The sequence below is a fragment of the Agelaius phoeniceus genome, chromosome Z, assembly GCF_051311805.1.
Source record: "Agelaius phoeniceus isolate bAgePho1 chromosome Z, bAgePho1.hap1, whole genome shotgun sequence".
NCBI lineage: Eukaryota > Metazoa > Chordata > Aves > Passeriformes > Icteridae > Agelaius > Agelaius phoeniceus.
The window spans coordinates 93,040,832-93,051,548 of NC_135303.1; the positions used below are offsets into that span (position 1 = coordinate 93,040,832).

Genomic DNA, 10,717 nt, shown 5'->3' on the forward strand with positions numbered 1-10,717 from the left:
GGATCCCCGGTGGCTCCCACCCAATGTCCCCTGTGTCCCTCGGGGTGTCACTGCTGGGGATCCCCTGTGACTCTCACCAACCCCCCACATGTCCCCTGTGTCCCTCAGGGTGCCAGTCCTGGGGACCCCCGGGGACCCTCCCACGCGGGGCGTGGCCTCCCATTCATACTATATGTGACGTCACGGAAGGCGTGACCAATAGGAGCGGTGGGCTGGCCCCGCCCCCATGGTGCCACTGTTAAAGCGGCGCCGCCGCCGCCGCGCGTCCGTGCGAGCGTGTGTCCATCCATTCATCCCTTCCCCGCTCCAGCCTCCGTCCGTCCGTCCTCCCGAGCCATGAGGAGGCTCTTCCTGCTGCTGTGCAGCGCCGTGTCCTGCTGCATCGCGGCCGCGGAGGCGGCGCTGCCCGCGGCGGGAGGTGGGTGAGCGCGGTCCACGCGGGAGCGGGGGAGCCGCGGAGCGGGCGCGTCCCCCGGCGGGGCAGGCGGGTTCCGAGGCGCTTTGCTGACCCCTCTCTCCCGCGGGCTCGCAGATGGCAGCGCGGAGCGGGTGCCGGAGCAGAAGGCGCGGGTGAAGTTCGGTCTCCGCTCCTCGCCGGACGCCGGTGAGGATGGCTGTGCGCTCGCCATCGGCCAGCGGCAGTGCTTGGAGGACTGCAAGTTCAACGTGACAGCTAAAACCTTCTTCATCATTCACGGCTGGACGGTAAGCGTGAGGAATCCTGGGCACTGCTTAGTCTGCCCACTCAGAGAGAGCAAACTGCCCTGCAAATGGGCTGTGCCTCCAGAATATTATTTTCAGGAATTTCTTTGATTGACTCATCCCTGAAAGTGTTCAAGGCCGGGCTGGGTGGCACTTTGAACCACTTGGTCTAGTGGAACATGTCTCTGTTGATGGCAGGGGAGCTCAAACTAGAAAATCTTTAAGGTCCTTTCCTCCCCAAACCGTTTTAGAATTCTATGAATATAGGAATTTGGGAAAAGTTTTCATGTTCTGAGCACAATGGTCTCTTAAAAGATGCACCTCTATTGAGATCTCTGGAGCAAAGTGTTCAGGGTCAGGCTTAGAAACTCTGAAATCACCCACTCATTCATAACTGCTCAAGATCACTTCCTAGCTGTACAATGTGAACATGGGACTAAAATCCAACTGAGTGACCACTGTGAATGTGACACTTGACTTGACAGGCACGTGTATAGCCCTTCTGTAATCATAGCTGAGCGCCCAGTCTGCTGTGTGCACTCCTTGATAAAGAAACAAGAGGGCATGCAGACTTTATCAAGGTTTTTAATTCTGCATTTGGTAAGGCTGAGTGTGTGGCACTCAGGGGGCTTATCAGCTCTGCCAGGGCTTATGCAAACTGCACTGCCAGGTCTGGTGAATAATTTTGCAATCCATCAGAATTTCTTGAGAAAAAGCGAGATAAGGTAGCACGTAACAAATGCCTCTTCCTCCTGCCCTAGAAGGCAAGTGGATAATTACAGCCAGAGTCTCTCAAAACCTGTTTTTCTTACTCCGTTGCATGCATGCTCTTACTGCATCGCTGAGAGGTAGTGGGGCCTGCAGAGGAGCAGCATGCAGCTGGAGCAGCGAATGTAAATGACTTGCAAATAACTTGACTGTGGATGTGTCATCTTGGTCCTGCGAGCTGGAAACTGACACCTGAATCTCTTTCTAGATGAGTGGCATGTTCGAAACCTGGCTTGACAGCTTGGTGTCCGCTCTGCAGGAGAGGGAGAAGGATGCCAACGTGGTCGTGGTGGACTGGCTCCCTCTTGCCCACCAGCTCTACACCGATGCTGTGAACAACACGCAGATTGTTGGAAAAACCATCGCGAGGTTGCTTGACTGGTTACAGGTAGTGCAAGCTGAGAGCAGCCTCTGTTGTAATGCTCTTGCATTGAGGGACTGTTGCACAAGGCTGCTGAGCGCTCACCAGCAGGGCAGGCTGTGCTGTAACACCCAGCCCAGGGCTTGGCCAGGTGATGGCTCATAGCTGCAGTGCTGCTGCCCTGCCTCCCTGGAGATACTGCCTCGGGTGAGGCGTGCTCGGGTCAGCGGTGCTGAAGGGCAGCTCAGATTTGGGAGTGCTGCCTGAGCAATGTGGGCTCGGGCGTTCAGAGCCAGCACTGGCCTGGCAGGAGGTGGGGAAGGAGGAGAGGTCCATGGTGCTGCACTTGGCACCTGAGGCCATGGCTGAGTCTGCTGGCAGCTCCCAGGGGAAAGTTTTCTTCTTGGTGATAAAGGATGTCATAACTGGGGCTGGAACATGAGTAAACCACGAGTGCCATCCAGACCGTTCCGCTTGTCTTGATGAAATACAAAACGAAGCGTGCTTATCTGCCCCCTCCCACCAATCCCTTCTTGGAACTGGACTTTATATTCCTGCAGACAGAAGCAGCACGAGATGCCATGAAAGAGAGGGGATCAAACTCTCATATTTTCTTTTCCTTGCAGGAGATCCCCCTCTTCAAGCTTGAGAATGTCCACCTGATTGGGTACAGCCTGGGTGCCCACGTCGCTGGCTTTGCTGGCAACCACGTCCATGGCACTATAGGCAGAATTACAGGCAAGTGGCTTTTTAAGCATTTTTTCAAGCAGTCTCTCCCCTGTCCTTCCTGGCAGTGAGTTTCCCCGAAGAGGCTCGTTTCCTGTGTTGCTACAATGTTGTTTTGGTGTTATTCTTCCAGAAATGACAAGTTTTCTGCTTGTGGCAGCAGTGGAAAGCACAGGCCTCCTCACATCAATTATAGCAAGGTTTCAATGTAAAAACTTTACCCGGGACAAACTGGTCCTGGGTTTGTTTGAATTTAAATGTGGGTTCAAAACAAGTCCAGCTCAAGCTCTTACTATCCAAATGCTATTCCTCTCAGTGATAGTGTTTTGTAATTACAGCTCATAAACTAATGGAGGTGAGAGCTATTGGGTGCTGTTTGTCAGACATCAGAGGATGTCTGATTAAAAAAAAAAAAAATCAACTGTAAGCCCTCATTCTGGAAATATCTGAAGAGTTTGCTTCCAGCTCCAGAGGAAAGCTGATTTCAACATGTGAGGACTCAGGGCATAGTACAAGGAGTTGCATTAAGGATTTACATGTGACACTGGCAGTGATAATTCCATATAGCCTAGCAATAAATGTCTGTATTTAATTAATCAGGGGAAAAAAAATCACCAAACGGTCAAGTTGTAGAAATGCTCTGGAGTGCAGCTTCTGGTTGGGAGTGAGGCTCAGGAGTTAACAGAGCATCCCAAACCCACCATGGGATCTCAATGCAGATATTTCTTGGCTGCTGCTTCAATTGTGTTAGTCCCTCCATATGTGCAGTCTGACAACAGACTAAATGTCACTGAGGCAGCTTTGCTGCCAGCTGTTCCTGGGGTGTTAAACCTCTTCTGGTGTTTGGAGCTGCCTCTTGAATCATCTCTTCACCATCACCTGGTGAAGGCTCTTAGCTTCCAGCAGGCAATCTGATCATGGTGCTGCTATTGGGTTGTGCTGCCCCAAAAGTGGAGAGGGGCATCTTTATTTGTCCCCTCAGTGAGCCCATGGTGAAGACATCTTGAGGGACAATACCAGGAATGAGGCTGGGACTGTCTGTGTATCAGGTGGTGAGGAGACCTGCCAGCAGCAGGCTTCTGGCTATATTCTGTATGAAATAGCCCAATTTCTTACCTGGCCCCTTGTGTTCTGTCTCTGACTCCAGGCTTGGATCCTGCTGGCCCCATGTTTGAAGGAGTGGACCCCAGCAGGCGCCTCTCCCCCGATGATGCCAACTTTGTGGATGTCCTTCACACCTACACCAGGGAAACACTGGGTGTTAGCATTGGGATCCAGATGCCTGTGGGCCACCTTGACATCTACCCCAACGGGGGAGACTTCCAGCCTGGCTGTGGCCTAAGTGATGTCTTGGGAGCCATTGCCTATGGGAGTAAGTTCTCTTTAATCTTTTGCCTCTGGTCAGTGTAGACTTCTCACAAATAGACTTGGGTTGATGGAAAGAAAACCATTTTTTCCTTCTAAACTGTCCGTACTTCTGGAGATAGTTGCTAGAAACTATAAATGCTTTTAACAATGAAGCACATTCTCACTCCAACACCTGATCATAATCTGTGGTCTTATGTTGGGACTAGGATCCTCTTAAAGCTCTTCATGGGAGGGACTAAATGAGCATCTCCCACTAACCTCCTGAATCGCAGCTGTTGGAAAACTGTTTGAGTTTGTCCCTGCTCTGCTGGGCTGCAGAAAGGCACAGCTCACTTTATCTTATGGGCTGCTTAAACCAAGTGTGTCCCTTGCAACTCTGCCTCTCCAGCAATCGGTGAAGTTGTCAAATGCGAGCACGAGCGGTCTGTGCACCTCTTTGTGGACTCCCTGGTGAACCAGGACAAGCAGAGCTTCGCGTTCCAGTGCACCGACTCCAGTCGCTTCAAGAAGGGCATCTGCCTGAGCTGCCGCAAGAACCGCTGCAACGGCATCGGCTACAACGCGCGCCGCATCCGGCACAAGAGGAACAGCAAGATGTACCTGAAAACCAGGGCTGACATGCCCTTCAAAGGTAGGCTGGTAGGCTTCCCCTCCCAGCAGGAGCACTGTGGGGAGCAGCCTCCCTGAGTCGGTGTGGGGAAGGAGGCAGAGGTGGAGGAGCAGCATCGCCCCAAAGCTGGGCACTCCAGCTGCTGCTCTGCTGGCACCCAGCTGCACTGCTGTGCTGTGCCATCACTGTACTCCTTCCTCCCTGTTGAATCCACCCACAACAACACTCTGCCTTTTGAGCAGGGCTGCAGTTACCTGCTGTGCTTGCAAAACTCAGCCTCAGAGCAATGTAAGGTTTGGGGAGCTGTCCCCAGGGTGGGCCTGCTGCTGCTGTTGTTTAAAGCTCAAATTTGTAATCAGTAAGGGCAGGAAAAGGTGATCAGAGCTGTCTCACTAAATGAAGGGTCTGGTCTTTGCTAGCCAACACTATTTCACACAGAGCAGTGCTGAGCAATGTTTCTTTCAGCACAGCTGGTTCCATCTCTGCTCTCCCCTCTCTCTCCAGTCTACCACTACCAGATGAAAATGCACGTCTTCAGCTATAAGGGCTTGGGAGAGGTTGATCCCACCTTCTCTGTCACCCTCCATGGCACCAATGGAGACTCTGAGCCCCTCTCTTTAGAAATGTAAGTAATCTGTCCTTTGTGTTTTTACCTATGTATGAAGGCCACAGGGACTACACAGGATGGCAGAATTCTTTTTCTTCTGCTAACACTGGTGTTGCATCCCAGCCTAGCAGCCTCACTTCATCACCTTTCCAAAAAGCTTTTCACTCAGTAGCTTAATTACAATTTATTATTGGATGAATTGAGAACACTTTAATGTGCCCAGTCCCATGTTAGCCTTCACGGCTCATTACTTTTTTGTGTGTGATTTTTTTTTTTTTATGGTTGGTTGGTTTGTTTTTGCCCTCCACCATTTGGACGTAGTCTGAAATGTCTCTGGAGGCACTGCTGACCTCACTTAGCCTCTCCCAAAGGAAAGAGCAGGCACAAACCCCACCTTTGAGCTACGGAAGGATGACCAAGCTAAGCACACACTGCGCTGTGTGGAGCCAGCTATCTGAGCTCCTGTCAGTGCAATCAGTAATTAACTGGTGACAGTTGAACGTGCAGCACTTGATAAGCTGCAGGGGCTCTGTTAAACTCCTGGCATGGAACAAAGGAGCACCTGGCATGCTTCCATAAGTTAAAAATGCCAAGTCTCTGCCTCTCTTCCAGGCTTGATCTAATTGGCCTAAACGCTACCAACACCTTCCTGGTCTATACTGAGGAGGACATGGGTGAACTTCTGAAAATAAAGCTCACCTGGGAGGGGACGTCTCAGTCGTGGTATGATCTGTGGAAAGAGCTGAGGAGCTACTGGTACAGGCCTGTGAATTCCTCCCAGGAGCTCCACATCAGACGAATACGTGTGAAATCTGGGGAAACACAACAGAGGTAATAGTTGTGCTAGGCTGCATGTGAACTGACCTGAAACTTCAACCCAGAGCCCAGGGAAAAAACCCAGTGTTTTGAATGTAGTTGGTATCCTGGGCTGCCTTCCTTTTTGGTGTCACCAGCTATTGCTCCCTCGTGGTGTAGCAGAGCAGGTTACTGTCCAGCACAAGGCTGCAAACAGGCTTTAAGCAAAACTAGTCACCACAGAGCAGATTTGGAGCTTTATGTTGATAGTGTGGGGTCCACTGGGGACTAAATTAACATGCTTCAAGGTGGTTTAGATTGTACCTGAAGTGTTAAAGTACTGAGCACCAAAAGTACTGAAAGATGGATGGTCATGGCTATTATTTACAGGCTCAATGTGCTGAATAGCTAAAACCAGCAGGGCCTAAAACTGCAATCAGTAACATGGTGACACCAACCCCTCAAGCTCTGCATTGCTCCTTCTGGAGCAATGGGATCTGGCAGGGGGGTTGGAACTAGGTGATTTTTTAAGGGCCTTTCTAAACCCAACCCATACCTGTGGATCATAGAATTGACCATATAATTTTAGTGGAAGGTTCTCTACCATGGCAGGGATGATTTTTAACGTCTCATCCCACCCAAACCATTCTCTGATTCTATGATTCTCTGCAAATGGAAAGTTACCTGAGCATCCAAAAATTGTTAAAGCTCCCAAGCATGTAGCACAGCGCTCCCACACCTTCTGTTAATGTTGTTCTGAAGGTAACCCAGATCTGTCAAAGAGCAGCAGTTGACATTGATGATTTCCCATTGATGATTTTAACATGTTTCTCAGTGCTTTAAATAAGCATCACCTGTCATCTGTAAGGTATTCTGCACCCTGGCTTCTATGAAACATAGGGGTAGTAGAAGCAAAGATCCCCAGTTAAAATATTGAAGTAGGAAATAAAACAGCAACTCAAGGGGCTGATGGTGTATCAAGATGTTCTGTGGGATGGATGGCTAATCAAACAACTTGTCCTAGAATAAGCTGCAGTCCGTATTACCTGCTAATTGTTAATCATGAGACAGCAAGTACCTTGACTTCTGTGTCCTCCTCCTCCTCCTCCTAGGTTTGCTTTCTGTGTGGAGGACTCACAGTTAACCAGTATATCTCCTGGCAAAGAGCTCTGGTTTGTGAAGTGCACAGAGGAATGGCAGAAAAGGTATGGAAATCAATCAACAGAAGTTCTGTATGATGCATGTGGCTTGGCTGGGATGAGTGGAACCTTCTCATTGTGTTTTTAGCTCCTGCTACCTCTTTTTCTTTTAAAAAAGATAAGAAATCCTAGCCTAAGATTCACAGCTATCAGATTTAATTTTTTAATATTACCTACTATTGCTAAGTAGGTGATATTATTCTCCCTTCTGACCTTGGATTGTCATCTTATGCCTTTACATCTTTATAGCCAAACAGGTGTATCACAGTCCTTGCTCCTAATTGTGGTAGGTGCTAAAGTCAGGTGCCACCAAAGCCCCAGATCTGTGCAATAGTGGAAAGGTAACTAAGAGTCATTTATTAAGTGCCCTGTAAAACAGGGGGAAGCTGGGAGAGGTGCAGAGCATTTCCTCAAAGTCTGGTGGAAGACCTTGAGCTGCCAAGAAATCACTTGGTTAAACTTTGAGCTCAGCTGCATGAGGAAGAGTCAGGTGAGGAGTTGACATGGTTTTACAGCCCTGAGTCCTGCAGCTTCATCTCCAGGCCTGCTGATCTCCTCTGGTTCAGGAGAGTGCCACTGCCAAAGCAGCTCAGGCTTGTTTAACCTCTGGGGCACTTCCCAGACACACAGAACAGTCCTCAGAGCATGACTTCCAGAAAGTCTGGTCCCAGCAGTGACAACCTGATTGCCTTGGATGCCTCTGGTCATGTTTTGAATGAATTCCTGTTCATTTGACTAAATGATACTTTCATTTGGAATTAGCCCAGCCTTTTGCCCTCTCTTAAATTTCATTTTGTAGACTTGGAGCTTTGTTCCTTCTAATCCAGAGGCCAAAGTGCTTGTTAGGGCTAGCAGAGCTGCATGGAAGTCAAGCTTAGCACAGCCTTCCTGGGCAGCAGAACTCAGCTCAGAAATGTGAGCTGGTCCCATTCCAGGTTTGGCAGAAACCAGCAAGCTGTGCTATGCACGGTAGCAAACAATTCTGTGAATGAAACCCCTGTGCAAGAACTTGTTGCTCTGCCACAAGTCTCGAAAGATCGAGTAAACATTCCTGCAGGTACAATAAAAGGCTGTTTTGATATGCTACTTGGTAACCCCCATAAAACTGAATTGCTGGCAGATGTGCCCTTCCTCCTTTCTCGTGCAGTACAGCTTGTGCACGAGGCTGAGGAGTTGAGCTCAGCTCCTGCACACCATTTTTTCTAGGAAATGATCCTTCCTTCCAGAAATCATGAGTGATTACTTGCTGTTCAGCTGTTTCTGCCAAGTCAGTGCAATACTATAGTTCCCTCCTTAGAGATTGAGCCTGCAAACATCTGTCCATCCCAAATGGAGCTGCACAGGCAGGGTCTAGCTCAGGCCCTGTAATTTCTGCTTGCAGCCTGCATAATGTCTGCTGCAGTCTCTCCCTGAGTAGCTACTGGGCAAAGTGCAGCTTTGGCAGAATAAAACACCAGCCTGTGCTGTCCAAACCTGTTCTTGGCGTTCCATGAGTTCTCAGCAATCCTTCATTACTCCTCTTAACTTCTGCATTTAACTAGGTGTCTTTTTTGCTGTCTGTTTTCCCCAGGTCTGTCTCAAATCTGCTCTGAAGGCTCCCCTAAAGACTCACAGCCAAGCAACCTAGATGCATGAAGACCACGCAGGTGGCAAGATGCTCTGGGAGAAACCTGGCTTGGTAGCACTTAAAGAAACTGGCTCTTCAGGACAAAACATCTTGGATTGGATGCAAGAAACTGAGGAGCAATTGATGAACCATGGTCCTAGACCTAAAATAACTAAAACTCCATTTTCCCTTTCCTGAGAAGCCTGGTTTGTGCATTTAACCTTACCTTGATCTGTTACACGCCGCATTTTCCCTTCCCTGCTCCCATTAACCAGGACTATGGATGAGATCTTCACAGACTGAGACCTCAGCAATGATCTTCTGGTCTGCCTGCCAGTGGAGTTGAGAAGACAAATAACCACGCTAACTGCCCATCAGACTGTGGGTGACAGAGCTGCCAAGAACAAATTAGCACCTAGGGTAGGGGTTACCATGGTCCTGTAGCACTGTGGGCTCTGGGAAGGTGAGACCAGCGCAGGTCAGGTGTGTGGGGTTGTCCAGGGAAGGGCTGGGGATAAGCACAATGCCACTTAACTTCAAGTTGTCCTTTGCTTGCCTTAAAAATAATCCGTTCTGATACTGAAATGTCTGTTTTCCTGACATGTGGCCTCATAAGGAGGCAGAGCTCTGTCCTCCCTGTGCCTGGGGCAGGACATGGTGCAGGTGGTGGTGGTGGTGGCAGCTGCTCCTCCATGCCTGGTCAGTGTCTGCAGCGGGGCTGCCCCGTCCCATGTGGGGATCCCTTTTTAAGGGGCAAAGAGGATCTGTCCTTGTTCTGAGCACAGGGATGGAGGAAGGCAGTGCACCGTGCTGCTTCGGGAGAGCTTTGCACCACTCCTTTTAACCTCTGAGAACAGAAGGTTCACCTCTGCTCAGAAGCTGTTGTAGCACCAATGCATAATTAAGACCTTATTTTTGAGTGCCAAACATCCTGCCCTCAACTGTCACAACACCCCAGTTGCATTCCCTGGTCCCAGGTGATCTTGGCTTGGCTTTGAGTTGGACAGACTCTGCAGCTGTCCTGTTTGTTACAGAAGAGTTGGCCTTGTCAGTCGGTGAAATAGGTTTTGTTTTGGTTGCTTGCTTTTGGCTTTTATTTCTTTTTCTTTTTTTTTTTTTTTACTTTCTGGAAGGAAAATTGATATAACAACCCTTGAGCTTTTGGCATGCAGAAAGGCAATCTCAAAAATGGTGTTGCCAGGTGGTGCACTGAGTTCTGAAGTCTTAGCAAGTCTTTCTGAGGCCTGCAAATCTCTTCAGTTTTTGTAGAGCTTCACTCCAACCAAAGCAAGCACATTTGGGGATATTTTTTTCATGGTTTTATGCAAAGACTTCAAAAACAGAAGCCTTTGGTATCTGTGAGTTGTTGCCATGCCATATTAGAGAAGTTTCAAAGCCCTATTTGTATATTGTGGTTTTTGTATGACTTAAAACATAATTTATTTCTCATATTGTATATATGTAAAATTTTAAACATTTTGGTTTTGAGTAACAGTTTTTATGAGCCTTGAGATAAAAATAAAGGGCTTCGTAAAAATCAGTGAAGTCTTGTTATTGATGACAGAACCATTTAGGTTGGAAAGACCCTCCAAGAACACTGAGTTCAAACTTGTCCCCGGCACTGCCAGGGCCACCACTGACCCCTGTCCCCAAGTGCCACATCCTCATGGCTCAAAGGATGGGGATTCCACCACTGCTCTGGGCAGCTGTGCCAGGGCAAGACAACCCTTTCCATGAAATTTTCCCTAATTTCCAGCCTAAACTTCCCCTGTCCCAGCCTGAGGCCGTTCCCTCTCCTCCTCCTGTCCCTGTTCCCTGGGAGCACAGCCCGACCCCCCCAGCTGTCCCCTCCTGTCAGGAGCTGTGCAGAGCAATCCACCTGAAGCTTTGACATTCCTTGCCAGAACAGCTATGATGGTCTTGTTCCTCTCTGCAGGTCCCTGAGACGCTCAGCCAGGTTTAGCACCCTCCTTCT

At 49.1% G+C, this 10,717-nt stretch overlaps 1 protein-coding gene across 1 annotated transcript; it reads left to right on the plus strand.

The window, feature by feature from the left end:
* Window positions 1-259: 259 nt before the first annotated feature.
* On the plus strand, window positions 260-10,282 carry LIPG (lipase G, endothelial type). Its single transcript, XM_054652443.2, has 10 exons — window positions 260-418; window positions 533-705; window positions 1,679-1,858; window positions 2,458-2,569; window positions 3,705-3,929; window positions 4,314-4,556; window positions 5,040-5,160; window positions 5,755-5,973; window positions 7,050-7,142; window positions 8,707-10,282. Exons 1-10 carry the CDS (start codon window positions 337-339, stop codon window positions 8,726-8,728), a joined length of 1,470 nt encoding a protein of 489 aa, XP_054508418.1. The 5' UTR covers window positions 260-336; the 3' UTR covers window positions 8,729-10,282.
* The last annotated feature ends 435 nt before the right edge of the window (window positions 10,283-10,717 follow it).